This window comes from Pocillopora verrucosa, chromosome 6 (assembly GCF_036669915.1).
Source record: "Pocillopora verrucosa isolate sample1 chromosome 6, ASM3666991v2, whole genome shotgun sequence".
Taxonomy (NCBI): Eukaryota; Metazoa; Cnidaria; class Anthozoa; order Scleractinia; family Pocilloporidae; genus Pocillopora; species Pocillopora verrucosa.
Genome location: NC_089317.1, coordinates 25,903,249 through 25,921,476, shown reverse-complemented (window position 1 = coordinate 25,921,476; position 18,228 = coordinate 25,903,249). Strand labels below are relative to the sequence as shown.

General features: G+C 36.6%; 1 protein-coding gene across 2 annotated transcripts; it reads right to left on the bottom strand.

The window, feature by feature from the left end:
- Positions 1-191: 191 nt before the first annotated feature.
- On the bottom strand, positions 192-18,068 carry LOC131791074 (disks large homolog 1-like). Of its 2 annotated transcripts, XM_059108419.2 has the most exons (21): positions 17,880-18,068; positions 17,630-17,761; positions 17,226-17,371; positions 16,102-16,185; positions 14,084-14,122; positions 12,574-12,630; positions 12,070-12,194; positions 11,762-11,864; positions 11,262-11,343; positions 11,053-11,189; positions 10,396-10,555; positions 9,435-9,594; positions 8,885-9,041; positions 7,663-7,765; positions 5,788-5,893; positions 3,946-4,122; positions 3,782-3,854; positions 3,149-3,455; positions 2,569-2,741; positions 1,730-1,931; positions 192-1,386 (listed from the first exon to the last, which is right to left on the bottom strand). In XM_059108419.2, the coding sequence occupies exons 1-21, from the start codon at positions 17,896-17,898 to the stop codon at positions 1,280-1,282; spliced, it is 2,649 nt and encodes an 882-aa protein (XP_058964402.1). In that variant the 5' UTR covers positions 17,899-18,068; the 3' UTR covers positions 192-1,279. The 2 variants fall into 2 exon arrangements, with proteins under 2 accessions (XP_058964402.1, XP_058964470.1); XM_059108487.2 differs by lacking the exons at positions 16,102-16,185; positions 17,226-17,371; positions 17,630-17,761; positions 17,880-18,068 and adding an exon at positions 14,232-14,410.
- Between the last annotated feature and the right edge of the window lie 160 nt (positions 18,069-18,228).

Here is an 18,228-nt window from a genome sequence, read left to right as displayed (position 1 = left end):
CCCGGGAAAACCTCAACTGAAGACAGAGCCTTACCAAGCCTAACTGGTCCGCTCGATTACAAGCCTACGACCAGGAAGTGAGCCCATAATCCCCCCTGAACTGAGCAAACTAGTCCTGGGTACAAGTTTATTTGAGAATCTACGTAATATTGTTCTGGGCTAAATTTTAATTTAAGGTCTCTTCTAAATGATCAAGTATGACACTATTTCTTTTAATAACCCAAATGATTCTCAGTTCAAGGTCTTACGGCCCAGTAAGCTGACTAACAGTTCAATTCTTCGGCCTTGACAAACCATCCAACTCAGATTAAAATTATTTATTTATCTTACAATACTTCTGTTAAATTTATGAATAACACAAAGGATTATTACTGCACAAGTTAGAGCGATTTTTAATGAAACTTTTAAAGGAATCCTTAATTCGAATTTTTTACTGTACATTTTTGGCTCCGTCATCAAACGATTTTGATCCGAATTCTCACTGTTTCATAAATTGTTTGCCTTGATAAGATTGACAGTTACATTAAAAACCGCTCTAACCATCACTAGAAGGTAAGAGGGTAACATTCAGGTTAACTCGAATTGAAAGACGAAGCGTAAAGGTAACAAAAGTTACGACATATTGAATTATAAAGCCCAAATGGCAGTTAGCAATCTAAGTTACACCAGGATATACAAATCCGACAGGTGGTTAAAGTTCAATTAAGCGACTGGTCAGAAAGTCACTTTTATATTTGAGAAGCATTCTAAACCAGTATAATAAAGTTTTCGTCTTTGGATAAATCAAGAGCCGTTGTTTGATCTCTGCGCTTGGAAAACAATTGTTACGCTATTTCACGAAGTATAGGCGTGCGTGACATTACAAATAAGAGCTGCGCACGGAGGAAGTCACGAAAGAAACATAAGGGTGTTCGTCAGTGACAAATATATGAATAAAGACGATATTGTGCAATAACTTTGGCAGAGTGCTACTTCTAAAATTCAGATGTCTAACTAACCGAAAAAACCGCCGAAATAACGTCGCCGACTCCACAAGCAAAGGCAATGACAATCAAAAACGTGGCTGGGCAATGAATTTTAGTCAACTGAAAATATATATGCTGTCAAAGTCACTTCAACCCAGGCGCAGCCAAATTAATCTCTTCCCGTAAAAGCAACGAAGCACCATCGTAACGCCACATTGCAATCGTCATTACATAACCATGGAAACACAGGACAACGGATGCGCATGTCTGGAGGTTGATCCGCTGACTCACTTGTGTGTGGACTACGGTTCTACTTAGAGTTTTTCTTTAGAAGGGATCCATATAACAGGCCCTGACTGCTGACGTATAACTTCCTTACATTTGGTGTAGATTTCATCATATGTATCACCTTGGGCAACCGCTAGGGAAAAAAAAAAGGGGAAAAAAGATGAACGAAGTAAATTTACTCTCCCACAGTTTTCATGTGACCGGGAAATTCTGGATTCTCTCCTTCTGAGCTAGGAAAAAGGGGTGTGATCACTGTCTGGTGATAGAAATTGAACACTCCTTGAAAATATAGAAGAATCACGATAATTAAAACAAACCAAAACAAAGGGAAAGCCAAAATCGGTTTGAATTGACAAAATTGGTGCTTCATCAAAACTGGCAAATAACGACAGAGGTAAGAGATATGAAGATATTAAATGTTTTATTACTGATAAATGAAATTTGTGATAGTTCCATGTCAGGTTTTATTAACTTACCAGTAAAATACTCTCCAAACTCTTGTTCTAGTTTAAGGGCTCTGTCATAAGTCTTCTGCGCTTGCTCCTCCGTTAGTCGTTTGTTGAGTTCCCGGATGGAGTCCACAGATTTTGGTTTCAAAAAGATGGCGATCGGATAAAGTGTTGCAACTTGGAGACGCTTTATGGCATAACCACTTACGTCCAGAATACAATGTTTATTCTGCGAAATAAAGCATTTCATCGTAGTAATTCGGATTTGTAATATTTGAAAGTTCTCATCAAAACAACCACATTTTCAGTGACGTAAAACTACTTGTCAAGCTCTACTGACAACAAAACGCGTTGTGATTCCTTTGGGGCTTTAAGCCTTCTTTGTTGTATTTTTTTTGGTGTTGTTTTTCAGCGGAGATAATGAAACACTTTTATTAACATTCTGATACTTCTGTCTGTTATTAAAGTGGATTCCACATTGAGTAGGAAAATCATTAAGAGACAAATATTTCATCGTTTGGCAAACCCTGGGATTCTTCAATTGAAGAGAGACAAATTAATGTCCAATGAGTGTCCATATCAACAGGACTTTTTTTGGCACATTTCTCTGGAGACTAATAGCTACGGAGAGCCAAATTAGTACCTCCACATTTACGCTTCTTTCATTTTACAAAAAGGGACTTAACCACAGTAGTGACGACAGGGAGAAAGGACAGAATTTCCCAGTCAAGTGGGTCTACATTGACGTCTTAGTATTTGAAGATGGGGATACTGAGCTGGTTTATAACTTTTTCTGGCAAATGGGAAGGGGGGAGTGAGGGGTCTCTTAGCTACTCCTAACCACACCCTTGCATTTGCGAGTGTACCTTTTCGGCGACTTCTTTGACTGACTGCACACTGGTCCCATACAAATTATCGTTGTATTGACCGGCTTCGATGAACATGTGGTTCTGAATTGATCGCTCCATCTCCTCACGTGACTCTACAAAATGATAATCCCGCCCATTAACCTCGTAGTCACGCCTCTCACGCGTCGTATCTGTAATCAAAAGAAAACAGTCAAATAACAACATTGAATTTTTTTTTATCCTGCTGTTTGTTAAATCTTATGTTAGACGCTCTATGAGTAAATGGGAGTGTGCGGAGGAGCGGACGGGAGGGGCGGGGCGGGGCGATGCGAGGCAGGGGTTGTACTTTTTCACGGGAAGCGAAGGAGAGTCGTCCGGTTGTGGAGAACAACAGTGCCACGACGACGAGGTAAAGGCGGGGTAGAAGTGAGCCGTGTGCAGGAAGGCAAGCAGTTTGTTTGTCAAAACAATGCACTCCTACTAATGAACGAAAACTGAATCACCAGACAGGAAGAGATCATGGTCCCTTACACTAAAGCTTTCAAAACAAAACAATCAGAAACAACACTGTTCAAGTGTTTTTGGTATGACTACATACGGGGTACACAGCTGCCAAATTTATCCGGGAATTCTGAGATGAGGTCATCATTGATTCTGTCCTTAAGCGGTCCCAAGACTATCACGGGCCGAGTGTGTTGTAATTCGTGTTGGACCACAGCTTCGTACGATAGGATGTTGTCCTCTGCGCGTGCGCTGTAACTGCTTTCACTATCGCTAGCATTTGATGTATAGCTTGGTTCTACGTCACTTGTCGTCTCGTTTTCGGATTCTTTCTTAAAAAACGGTAGCTTCTTCGAAAATTTGAAACTTCGCTTTCGGCCTCCTGTTCCTTCATTAAACGAAGTCTACAAAGGATAAAAACAAAAGAAATTTTTTTCTCTAATTCAAGACGAATCTTTTCTGTTTACTTTACTCGTGTTACACGAAATGAAACTATCAGATAGCTGCTGAATGAAATAAGTATGAAAGAAAGTGATCAAGATCAGTTTCAAACTCAATTTCCTTTCCTCTTGTCATGAAATTAGCGGATAATGGTGAATATGGGAGCTGAACTACATTAATTCACCCCTAAATAAAAATACTTCTTTCCATCAAAAACAAATAAATCGATAGACTAATGAATATCCGAGTAAATAAATACACCACTGAAAAAAATTAAAATGGGTTTTACCTTTGTTTTATTTTCCTCGCTATTTCTTGAGAATTTCACTGTTTTCATTCTTGATTTTTCTCTTCTCTCGACTCTGAAAAACAAAAAGGAGTTAACTTTACAATTTGCCTTAGGTAATGAGAAGAAGTATCTTGATCAATGAAGTAGCCTTGTCCTAATCTTACCTCCTCTTACTGGGGATGACACCTCTCCCTTCCTCCTCCCCCAGAGCATTCAGCCGTCTGGCCTGCCACCACTCGTCATCACTAGCATTGGTCACATGAAGAATGTCGCCGTACTTGAAGCTCAGGCCCTGACTGGGGAGACCACTGTCCTTTGTTTTGTCGTAGTCAAACAGAGCCCTAAAAAACGTAAAATGTATTGAGTGGGTCAAAAATCAGACTCCTATAATCAGACAGGATTATAAACTTAGACCTCGCTAGGTTTCAGAAAACAACTTTTCAGCAATTCAGGGTGGACAGTGAAATCTGCTTTAGGAATGAAAACGAAATTTAGGATGACAGATGAAATGTCTCGACATCAGGAAAGACCTCGGGAGTAAATGAAAGCCATGATAGGCATTCCGCTCCTCTCCCAAAGATCACACCCACACCAACGACCACACCCACCCACAACAACAACCGCACCCACTGACATGAAATGAGGAACTCAGGAACGTGACGTCGGCAACAGAGGAGGGGCGCCGTGAAAGCGGAAGCAACTAGATATTTTGAGTCTAATAAGCGACTCAGAAAACTTCCATAAAATAAAAAGAGAACGCGAACATAAATTGAGCTGAAATACATTAATAAGGAAAAGGAAGGAGAAATCCCCGTGGATTACCAAGAACTACAAATGGGAGCTTGAGATTAATTAACTACAAGCACTATTGATTTACTTATCTCCTTCACCATCATCTAGAATAATTGTCAATTAAATCTGTTTAAGCCTGATTTGCTCTCATACCTTCGACCATTTAGACTACTTTAGTCACTAAATTTACTTTTATTAGGAAAATTCTTTAATCAACTGCATTCATAATTGGAACTAAAAGCCTGGATACAAAGCGAGTGCGAGGCATTTGTGTAAAACCCAGTTTATATCTTGTTTTTCTTCTACTATTAATTAAAAGCTCTTTCTCATTCTAAAGACATCGAAAGACAAGCATGCGGAGAAAGATACCGGGCGGCAAAATTTTTAGCCCTCGCTCTGAACTCAAAACCAGCTCCAGCTGGAATCACACAAAACAAAACAAATATTCAGAGCAGATTACAGGATAAGAGTAATATATTAGTTCAATTTAATCAGCTCAGTGTATCGAAACCTGCCCATAAAAGTGTTATTTATCAAAGCAGCAAAGCTGGAAAAAAAGCGTCAATCAGTATTCGCGCTCATGGTGAAAAGAGGAAAACTAGTCTGAAACTATGAATACGATTTCTGATTTTGTACACAACAGGAGGTATATTGAAGGGTTGTCGCCCTGAGTGTGTTTTGCAAATAACGCAACAGGAGGGTTGTTTTGAGATAGTCACGCAAGACAACTTTTGTGAATATTCCAGACTATCTCTCCGTTTCACCGTTGTATTGCTTTGCACATGAAACATCCGCTAAAAGATTCACTTCCACGACAATAAATACAAGAGAACAGCCATTGTAAACTTTATAAACTACTTGGCGCGTTGAAGCAAGTGAGAAAATAACAACAGCAAAACTAAGTCAGATCGATGTCGACAGAAAATGACGAACATTTCAAGAATGCCAGTGACTTCAAACAAGCATCACAGATTGAATTGACTGAGAAAGAAACAGTGTTCAAAATAAAGATAGCGATTTGGTATTTGAGACATACAAAACCCCTCGTTTATAAGTGAACACGGGATCCTAGCGAACATGATACCCATCACAGAAAAGGGTGAAAAGAGCGTTATAACTAATCTCCTTAGATTTAAGACACGAGTCAGGGTCGTATTTTGAGTCAAGCGAGCTATTTTTAAAACACAAGATAAATATTCACGTTTATTTCTTACCTAACATATAGCTGGCGCTTCACGGACGTCCTCAAAGTTCCCGGACTTCCACTGTTCATCATTTTCTCACGAATATCGTGAATTTTCGCTTCAAACTGATTGTATTCTGTAAAGAGACAACAGACACAAAACCACACCGTTATTTCGCTGCAAACTTACAAGAAAACCACGCGTTCACGCGGCTAAAACAGACAAAATAACTCGGCGCTAACGAGTAATTTTCCCACTCCAATATGCAAATTGTTGGAGATACTTGCCTGTTACGTACATAAACTCTTAGCGCAGCCTTGTTCATCAATTAACAACCGACCGAAATACCCACTAGAACTCTAAAATCAGATCCACGAAGATAAACTAACTAACAAATAATCAAATGTAACGCAATATTCGTTTCACAATCGACGAATCAAGATTTCAACTTTGGTGTAACCATATGATATTATATTGGCACGGGCGTGCGGGCTACGCGAAGCGCCGAATTGTCAAACTCGATCGACTAATAGCAATTTCGCTGTTGAGTTCATTAAATTTTCCGCGATGGCCAACGAATGCAGACAACAGCAGCAGAAATCGTTAGCCGCAGCGCATATCTAATCCATTATGTCCGTTCATATTTAATGAACTATCACAAGCGCGTTCCCTTCTGGGTGTACTAAGCTTTTGTTTATTAATTCTCACAAGGCCACAAAACTCAAACTGAATCAGAACAAAACACACACTGATCATCAATAAAAATATAAAAATATTAGTCAAGTAAATAATCCACGCCTTGGCATACATCCACTTTTGGAAAACTTAGCAGTATTCATTCACAGCACAAGATGAATCACATATTCGAGTTGAACACGGCGACATCTTTACAAATTGCTTTCATTGGTATGCTGATGACTTTCTGAATATTCTGTCCTTAGATGAAAGATACTTCAACGAATAAGTCAAATGACAATTTGAGTAGCATTTTTAGAACATGATTGTCACAATTATGGTATTTTCCTCTCTGTCGAAAGGGAAATTACACCATATGAACATATGAAAGGGGCATAGAAAACATAGATATTGGAATGGGAAGAACAACGGAAACTCAACATAATCTGTTGAAACATCACACATACATTATTTTCAAGCATGTCACTTTTAATCAATGTCCGATCCTTACGAAAGTTTTGATTTATCACAATGTTGAACCCCAAAAAATTCGCAGTGCTGAACCCTACAAAATACTATAAAAATCTACAAAAAGCTTCAATTTCGCCGAAAACCATTGTATAAACATCACTTTATAACAACTCTTAAAATAAAACACTCTTGCAAAAAATTACCATGAGCGGAACAGGCGCCTTGATAAAATTACAGACACACATGGCGATATTTGTAAACATTTTATGCAGGAAGTCGAATAAGAACAAATCAAATGTATACACACTGTTTCATGCCAACCAAAAATACACCAAGCGGTTAACGAGACCTAATAAATCTGTCAAATTAGTTACAAGGTTTTTGTGACCATCAGCTGCGATTGTAAATTTTACGACTCTCTTAAGTGTGAAAATGACAACTCGAAGGATGAAAACTGGACAGAAAAAAAAACTAACAATATCATGGTCCAAGACGCATATTCATATTTCCGTGAGACGTGAAAACTCGAAGTTCATCGGCAGTATACTAGTTAATATAAATTCGAAAAACCGATTCTATAAATAATATTATTTCAAAGAAATTTTGTCCAAACTAATATTGAGTGTTCAATTCAAAACCTAGCCAATTGTCGAAAGTTTTTTAGACTTTCGGAGAAACTTTTAAGAAATCGAGGGAAAACCACAGATGAAATTTAGAAGAGTTTTTCGTAATAAAATCAAGAAGCAATATAGCGCTTACCTTCGGGTTTATACTGAGCCATTATCACCACAGTGTTCCCAGCGCCCTTCAATGCAGCGGCTGCTTTTTCGTGTGTGGCGTCCTCCAAATGGGTATCATTTACCTGAAGTAAAATGAATCGAACTAACTCAAAAAATAAAAAGGAAAATACGTCAAGAAAAGCTTAAAACGCGTTCTAATCTTAAAAAAACGGTTACATGAACTCAAATAGAACGCCCTGTCTCTGAAACACAATGTTAAGAACGATGCTGTTATAATGAAAATTTTAACAAAACTGACTCGAATATCATGGCGTCTTCTCGCACAAATTCGGTTTAATTTGTTGGCATATCTGATTTCGTTATTTATAATTCATCACATGGGTCTGTACAACGATAGCGACTCTTCCAACGACGGCAATTATGTAGAGAATGATTTAAGCGCGTCAAAATTTACATTTTAATTGCGACTTGTGAAAATATTAGTACTTGTTACTTAATACTGATGGAAAATGAATAGCTAATGCTGATCAAGAAGAAACCTTCTAACATCCTTTCAATTCACGAAAGAAACCAACACCAAGATCACATTGCGCTTAGATCAATCTAAGAGATCAAATAAATGACAAATTTCATCTAAACATTTCATAGGTATTTCCTTTTTACCTGGAAGATGGCAAGACAGGCAAATTGTTAAATATTGGTTAAGTCATTGACGTGTATTGCTGTTTCCTTCTCAATACCATTTGTTCAGCGGATCGATATTTGTTTCTTGTTATATCTCATTGAATACATTGACGAGAATCGACTGCGCTACCCACGGGTTACGGGACAACACCGAAAATTCCCACCCACGCTGATTTCAAACGAATTAATAACAACCAAACAATGCGGTTACTGCACAAATATTTGGATTAAAGAACAGAAGAATAACTGTTGCAATATTTGTGGTCGAACCAACAAAGACAGGACATTTCCAAGAAAGGTTGGGAAATGATTGATGTAATCTGCTTCTGATTGGAAAGGGAGTTCACTAGTTTAAAGAAATTAGACACGGTCAAATCACAGTTTCTCAAAGCGTGAGGAAAATATCGATTCAAGCGTTACACCTGATTGTATAAGAGAACGTCATCTAAGCTGTGATTAGCCACACGCGCGCCCTGATTCGCCTTGATGCTACATACTCCTCCTTTATAGAAGAATTTCGACGAAACTAAGAGTTACATAGTTAATAACAATCTTACCGAGAGGATTTGATCGCCTCTTCTCAGTTCTCCACTGAGATCAGCCACACCACCAGCAAGAATGAAAGAGATAAAAATTCCTTCACCATCTTCACCGCCCACGATGTTAAACCCCAGACCCGTGGGTCCCTTGTTCAACACGACATTCCTTGGCTCTCTGTCAAGATACCAATTCAAATTAATCACATATTGAAACCTAACTTTCTCACCATGCAGTTACAGTTGTGTAAAGGGGGGATCAGTTCTGTTTGTATTTTAACTAAAAACAGTATTTCTGTGTATGTTGATGGTTTAGAAAATCTGCACAAAAACTGTGAAAGTGCATTAAAAAATAAAAAGCGCGATTTATTTCTATGAAAAATTGTCAGAACGATGTTTTTTAAAAACGCTTCCTTACAAGAAGAGCAACAAACGACACCTCTTTCGTAAACATAATACAACTGCAATCTTATCACTCTCCAAAATTATAAACTTTTCAAACCTCCAAACCAAACAATCAAACAGAAAAAGGGTCCTAACTACAAAACTACAAAACTGCTTCCATTCTAACCTTGTAAATCCATCATCCTCTGGCACTGAGGGAGCTTGTGTTTTTTTCAAACTGTTAGTATGTTCATTTGGTGGAGCACTTTCTTGAACAGGCACCGCTATTGGCAGTATGCTATCTGTAACTTTTTCTTCTGGTGGGGGGGATGGTGGAGGTGGTTGACCTGCCATGGAAATAGATATACTTTAATTAAACTTGCCTCAGTTGTACAACTCCCATTAACTGGGTTTGACCTTGTCACAAAATTACATGTTTCTTTCAAAAGTTTCAAACAGAAACAAATTTTCAAATAAGCTTTAGCAAAGACCAAGCTCAGAATGCCACATGCTATGGTCTTTGTTTTCTCCAAAATTGCATTAAATTTTTGTTTGTACCAGATTTAATGCCCCAGAGAAAGTGTCGATCATAGATCCTCTATGATTCACACTTTGCTCCATGATGCCATTCCTGTTGATAGGAGACCAAGACAAAATCACCCAAAACACAGCCCATGTTGGTACATACAGAAACCACATAGAGCACACAGCACACTATGTGTTCCATTTAAAAAAGGGGTAGTGGCATGATCATGTGGAGAGTGCCTTGGACTCTCAATCCTGAGGTCCCAAGTTCACAAACCTCTCTGGGTAGTCCTTAGTTCAACTCCTTAATCACAGTGGTAAATACCTGACTGGTACGCTTCCTTCCGGCTGAGGCAAGAATTATGGAGGAAACCCAAATACCAGGTTTTCAGTCATGTTTTACTTGATTTGTATGATCAATATCAGGTGCTTTTTATTTGTGGGCCAAAATAAAAACTTTCATGTCACTAATAATAACAACATGTCACCATTATAAGTACGAGTACTGTCTGTCCATTCCAGAATCTCTGCAGAGAACAGCTTACTTTTGATATATTCATATGAAACCAACCAAAACAACATGTTATGTCTGCTAATTAAAAGCTATGAAGCCTGGTACTTACTTAAATTTACAGCTTCGTGATAAACTGGGGGAGGGGTTCCTGAATCAGTAGTATGCATCATGCCCACTCTTGACACAACTATAACAACTTTATTTTGTGTCTTCTTAAGAGTGGCCACAGCATCTTCATGTGCTACATCCTCCAAGGATGTATCATTTACCTACAGTGGGGCAAAGACACCACATGTCAAATATCTTCATGTACCAGCAGCTGAGAGAGGAAGTTAGCTAGGTTGTGATATTTATTAAAAGAATGATGTAAAGTACTTAGTTTGAACCATACTTATTTTTTCCCTTATTTCCATTATATACACTACATTCTGCTAATTGCATCCTGTCTTTTTTCCTAATTTAAATTTTATCCAGTGGTGGGGGGAAAATTTAAATAGAATAAGTATGCCACACCTAAGATATATCAATAAAATACTTAACCCTTTAAACCCTATGAGTGACCAGCATCTAATTTCTCCTCACAATATCACTCCTGAATCACACATTAAGGTTATGAGAATAAAGGAAATGGTCACCAGGGAAGGAACGTTTTGATTGGCAAACAAATTCTCCCTGTCAGCACCTTAGGAAATGTATAAAGAGCAGTGTGGAGAATATGCATACTGATGTTAGGCTGTAAAGGGTTAATTACCAACATGTAACTCACCCTAACTATCTTGTCTCCTACTTGTAGTCTTCCATCTTGCTGTGCTGCCCCTCCATCAATTATCTTGGTGATGTAAATTCCATCATCATTTGGTACATGTTGATTCCCTTTGCCCCCTGCGATACTAAAACCAAGACCTGCATGAACAAAATAATATGGCATCTTAATCACTTGAAAAGTGTAGTGACAAACAAAATCACCTCTCTTACCCTTGGTTCCTTTTGTCAATACTATTTCTTCAGTCTGCTGATTTTCAGAGCCTGGTTTGGCAGATTGCTCTCTCTTTAATGTCTGTCAGTTCAAATAATCACATAGTTACTCATAATTGCAGCTGTTTTCATACAATGTCATTTTGATTTCTTGCATAGAACAAATATCAATTAAAGTTTCTCTGAGACTGTCTTGTGCACCTTTCCCACTGAGCTTTATATCTGTACTTCTGCACATTAAACTTTATTACATTACCAAAAACAATGGGTAATTTGATTTAAACTCATTAATATGTCCTTATACCATCTGTATTTATTAATCAAATTCTGTAAGAAAGGATGTGACAACAATCAAAATGCAGAATAAATACAACTTTAAACACCTTGACTGCTTTCAAAATACTTCCTCAATATTTAAAATTGTGAGCAAACATAACAGCACTTGTTTGATACTGAATCATTATTGATGAAATGGTTGACAAATAAAAGCAGGCAGTTACCAATGTCACAGTCCCACCAGCTGCTTTCAAGGCTTCCACAGCTTCCTGGTGAGACACATTAACTGTTGATGTATTGTTTACTTTCACTATACAATCTCCAACACTGCAAATAAAATGAACAATTTAATCAATAAGCAATAATAATTCAAATAAAAAAGATACTTCTGGTAAAATCCCCAGATGTCAGGCTTTAAATCCAAGGTGCCATATAGAGCACCTTGTCCTGAATTAAAGTAAAATGGCATTAAAAAATATATTGACCTCTATTTGGCAAATAATAATACTAGTTTAGTTTGCAGAAAACTTACTTCAGTCTCCCATCCTGAGCAGCAGCACCTCCTTTGATGATTCTTGTGATGTAAATGCCAAAATCATTATCTATATGTGGGTTATCTTTTCCTCCACCAATACTAAAACCAAGACCTGTTGTCCCCTGAAAACAAAACACAATCACAACCAGCTGAATCACTGAAGAGATAATCAACAACTCTTTAGGTCAGTTGTGAATGGACAAGGAGATTGAAAGAGACATTTATTTCATTTTTTAAACACAGAAAAAAAATAGTGTTTGACAAAGAGCTTTACAAATGCATGCAGCTTCCTTTTGGGTAGTCTGCCAGAACATATCAGAATATTTTGCACCTTCATCTTTTATCACTAAATTGCACTATAAAGTGCTGATTACAAACACATTATTCATGTTGCTAGAGTTCCTTGCCTCACTGGCAGGACTTGTCTCAAAAATAAATACAAAATTCCTAGGAAAGAGAGAGCACAAATTTAACTTTAAAAAATCAGTACAATAATCCCACCCTTTCTAAAGTGATGTCAATGCATTGATAATCCCCAGAGTCAACATGGCCATTTTCCTGTAAAAGAAAAAAGAGAAAACTGTTTAGAAACTTTGTCACATTCACAACTGATGCATACAGTTTGTTTACAGCTGCAGCATCTGGGCATTCATAAGCTCTGTTTTCAATTAGTTTCAATGACAAGAACTTTCACCATAGATTCCCTCACATTAACTTCCACATTTGACCTCTGTGCTTCCACAAAATTGTCACCTTGCAATTTCTTTGTGTCTTTTATGTGAGCTGAGATTCAAAATCCAAAAGTATAGGAGAATCAGACCAATTTTTCCCCTTTATTTCAGAAAACAATGTGGGATAAAAAACCAATATTGTTAAATTTGTTGCTTGAAAGTGATGGGAAAATACAGCTCAAGTTAACTCAACTTGTCATTTAATTTTCACCAAAGAAACCAATGTGTTTACCACAACAGGTGGTCATTAGTAACTTATCAAAACAATTAGCACTCTGTTGTGTATGTAGCTACATTGCAATAGTTATCAAGTGGTTATCATGTTGAGAGCCCCCTGTATTAAGTGAAAGACTGAACAGCTTTAAAATTGATGATTAAGAAATTAAACTGGCTTTGACTACAAGGACAACTCCAACTGAAGAGAACTTGTTTGAATTGAACAAACATGGATGTACATGTATACAACAACCAATAGTGAAATCAGAGGTTTTTCAAATTTCAAAGAATAAACAAACTTTACTGACTAGAAATTATACATCTTTGAGGACATTTAAACCAGCAAAGAAAAAGTTGTTGAACTTCCAGAAACAACTCCACTCGTCCATAACATAATTTACATTCGGAAAAAATAAACTTAATTGTTGTAAAAAAGGTATTGACAAAATAACAGCTTTTAAACTGAAATGTCTATTTTCCCACCCTTGGTGAACTAAAACAAACTTAACATGCAAAAAAAAATTCTCCAGAAAGGGTATCAATATCTGACACATCATCATTTCAAGGTCCAAAGGTCTGATAAATCAAGATGAACTTTGCAATTTCTATTACAAATAAGGCAGGGAAATGGAAGCAAAAACTATCCTGGAACAAACACTGCCCCTAGGCTAACATTTGCAGCCCAAAAAAATTTGTTGACCTCTCCTGACAGCTTTAGTGTAATAATCTCATATTAACCACTAAAGACTGGATGTGCAGACAACAGATTGTATCATGCTTTTAACTACTTGAGGTGACATTCTGTTCTATTTATTAGCATATATGACAACCATCAATTGTCAGCTGTGCAAGCTCCCTTGTCACTTTCAAATGAAACTGAACTACTAAAGCACCATCTGTTGGCCAGAAGAATTATGTAAGACAACCCACTGGTATGAGAAAAATATGACAAACACAGAGCAGTGTGTAATTTTTGGACAATTGATAAGCATAACAATATGCTGACTCCTATCAATCGAGGGCACTTAACAAGTTTAGTTCTACAGTTCTATTTCTCTACTTACCAATCCACTATCAACATGTGAAGACTCTGCAGTTGATTTCTAATGTTAGAGGATAAAAAAACACAACCCAAGTTAGGTTGAATAGATATACAAATAACATTCAAAAACAAACTTATTAAACAAGATACACTTCAATGAGTGTCTGTACCCCACTGAAAGGTGTACAGGATCTTAGCAATTTTCTCATTGTGAAGTTGAAAGCTATGTGCTTGTAAAACTTAATGGACAAGGAATTTTCAGTGCCAACATTTTCCAATTCTTTGGGTGAATTTATCACGAATTCACACAAGAAGTTGATGGCATCTGTTGTAACATGAAACTTCAAGCTTCAGTAAGTAGTAATAACTATGCATACTAATAAGCTGCTTAAGTCAAAACATCATGCAAACAAAACCACAATCTTTTTAATACTGAATACAAATGCCAAGCTTCAGTGCACAAGCTGATAAAACCCAGACAAAAAGTTATTCTTTCCTTAAATTTTTTAAAAAAAATGTGGTACAACTATTGGCATAGTTCAAGATTAGGACCTTCTTTTCTTCTACCACATTAGATGACAATCCATTTATGACACAATGCAATTAATTATCACCATAGGAAAAATTGTGGTTTCACAGGAAACACCCTTTCCTGATCCACTAGAAAAAGTATTGCAAGGATGATTTGTGACTAACTTCTCCATACATATCACATGTATGTAGTGAGAATGAAGAATTTCACAAACTACAGAAAACTTCAACTAAAAGATGAAAAGCAAATTTCGCATAATAATAACAATAATAATAATAATAATAATAATAATAATAATACATGAGATAACAGACAAACAATAAAGGGAATCTTTACTTTGGGCTCAGAGTACAAGGCAGCTCCAACATGAGAAAACATAAATCATTTTGGAACTGCACTACACATAAAAATATCTAAACTAATTTGAAACTGGAAATTTGAAAGAAATTCCAAAAAACCAGTCGTCATTTTATCTCACTGATAGGTGGTTGACTAACTTTCAAGGAAAGTGGGAATATCGAACAACCTTTTTGGTAATAGAGGAGAAAGAATTTATCTAAATCTATGTGTAAAAAAATTTGCTCTCTCAAATCAAAAATAAAGTTTAGATTAATCCAAATTGGAGTTATGTGATCTAAGATTGTTTAAACTAAGATGTGCTCAAAATGTTAAGTAGGTTTGCACTTAGACAAACCAGCAATGTGTGGAATTGGTTTAATGAAATTATATGTCATTAATAAGATAAAAAACAGACACACTAAAATTATTTCATGCATTGTCTAAAAAGATTAAAGCAGAGTCTTGTACTCAACCATGAAAACAAAAAATGAAGGTACAGCACTTTGACCAAATAGATTAGTGATGATATATAAATCAAGAGCAAACTGAAATACTGTGAACACAATTTTAGAAACTTGTAGATTTAATTCACTTTAAAGTGAGTCCTCTAATCTCCACAGCAACAGACATACATCAAATTAGATCACTAAAAACCTTACCATACAAATTGAAATTTGGATTAAACACAATCTGACAAAATCATCAAAATAATCCTCTATCAAAGTTTCAAAATCTTCTCAAATCAGCAATATTAAGACATTATAGTTAATTCTGGTAGCAGTTTTAAGGTTAAAAGCAATTTCAGAGATGCTTTACCCTTCAATAGCTTCCAAGATCTGAAATTTCTTTCTTGACTACTTTGGCAACTTTGCTGTTACATCAAGGCAACATCTCCAAATAGATAGTTATCCTTTATCCACTAATAATTTCTGGGAGTCAAATGGTTAACCCTAAACTGTTACTGGTGACTAAAAAGTGATTTCTCTTTACTATGTTGATATATTACCCAAAAAGCAGGTGATAATAATATATATAATTATCAGCTAAAAGTAGTTATCTTGGTTAAACACAAAAATTATCTTTGTTGATTTTCAAATAAACGTATAGCAGCCACAAATAGAATTACAGATAAAATCTTAGGCTCATTTTTCAAAAAAACGATGGCAAACCTCCACAAAGCTGTCTTGCTGGTCACTCTGGACAATACTTTGTGTAACCACTGGAGTCAGGACTGTTTCTCCATTTACACCTCCCTAGAAGATATAATAAGAACAAATTGTAAAATGATAGCTTTTTTATCAGGTATACAATCTTAATAACAAAATGAAACTAGATATCAATTCAAAAGCAAGCGAAGTCACGAGAGACAGCATTAAAATCAAGCAACAATTCCTGTAATTTTTTATTTCTTGTGCTGCCAAATGGAATTATTGTTTGAAAGGACTAATGTCATTTTTAGTAATGTTAATAATGCTGAGATAAACCTGTAAGAAAATCTTGAGGTACAAAAGTATAAGGAAAAAATTTCCACCAATATTGCAACTTGAAGATTATTTCCTGCATATCAATTTGAAATCTAAATCCTTTTAACACTATAACATCTACAAAAATAGAAGGTCAATAAATTTATGATTACAAGTAGAACTTTTTGAAGCATGTTCACTAAGGCTCATGAACTTAGCGCAAATTTAAGTTACCCTCAAAACAAACTGCAGAACAAAGCAGAATTTTGCTTAAAAATAAATCATCACTAATATTTGGTCAAAAATAGGTTGAGGGAAAAACCTCACAGTTTAAATGTCTAGCCAAAAGCAACATACCATTTAAAAATGGTTTATTTTGCATTATGATAAATCACAGTTTAATCTACACCAATAAAAAACTTAATTATCACTGCTGGTAACAATAAATTTTAAATGATATGAGTCTTGTCAAAGACATCAGTAAAACGTTGTTTTAACGTAAACTGATCGCAGATAGTAATGTTTTATACACAAAAGAATAATTATAGAATTCTTTTAAGGACGACGATGAAGATTCACCTACACATGACCAATATTTCAGATTTAACACACGCAATCTGTCATTTTGTAAAATTGCACCTTACATCAGGAAATGTTCCAATGTTTAAATATGTCAATTTCCTTTGTGATTGTCTCTCCTCGAATAAGACACAAACTTCAAGATGTTATTGTTAGTTATTTCGAACTTTCGCTACATTATCAGATTTCGTTGCGCTCCTCTAGAAAAACCGTTTCAAAGTACAGGAAGCAAAGTCTAGCTACAAATTTACCTCTTCGAAATCCTGATAGCTTGGAGGCGATTCCACAGGGGCATGATGACTCTGCCAACTTCGTAAGGCTTCATGCGTTTCTTCAGCTTTTTGTTCGGGTGTTTTGGTGTCATCTAACAATGTGGTTTCGTAAAACTCTTGTATATCTGAATTTTAATTATACAAGAAACATACAGTTTGAAAACACAACAGCGAGGGGCCTACAGAAATATTAGAAACGCGGACCTATTGAAATCCTCTTCGACGGCTTGCTCCAGCGGGTTATATCTCATTCTAGATTGTCAAGACAACGAAATCGAACAGAAAATAAAACCGCTCAATAATAATTATTCAGGTACCATCGCTAACTAGTACCCTTCACTAAATATAACACTCGAGAAATGCAAATATCAAACGGATCTTACCAAGTAGAGCTAGAAACAGATGACTTTGAAATATCCGAATTACTCTCTCGATGGCCATGCGAAGCGCTCGATCTTGCGGCTTGTTTAACTTCTCATAGTAACGCTCCAAAAGCTCGAGAGCTTTACTAGCATCTGAAATAATAACATTTGAATTTAATGCGAAAAATCACTTCATGGCAGTAACATTATTTTAGTGATCACTGCTTATTGCAGAACTCCCCGTGAATTCAAACTCGCGGAGACGACCTACCTTCTTTACGAACCGGCATGATCCCGCCGTTTTACGCCTCCCAGATGACTGAAACAAAAAATTCAAAGCGAAACAAAACTTAACGGTATGCTCCCGAGCCCTCTGACGAAAATTACCCAGGTACTAGTCCCGAAGGAAGGATGACTTAAGTCCAAACCGCTCCACATTCGATAAAATCAACATGATAAACGCCTTTTGCGTGCCAGCGGCCACAGAGTGAGTCACGTGGATGTAATCAGCCAATTGCGCGCAAGAGAGAGGAATGAGCCATCTCTTGCAATCGTTTCTCGTGATTGGCTGTGAACTTGAGGAGTGTAAACCGCTTCATAAAGCAGAGAAATGCACAGCG

Coding starts and splice junctions, on each gene's coding strand:
- LOC131791074 (XM_059108419.2), bottom strand. Junction 3,855..3,945: donor GTCATCCCCAGTAAGAGGAG/GTAAGATTAGGA, acceptor TTTGTTTTTCAG/AGTCGAGAGAAGAGAAAAAT. Junction 1,387..1,729: donor GTTTGGAGAGTATTTTACTG/GTAAGTTAATAA, acceptor TTTTTTCCCTAG/CGGTTGCCCAAGGTGATACA.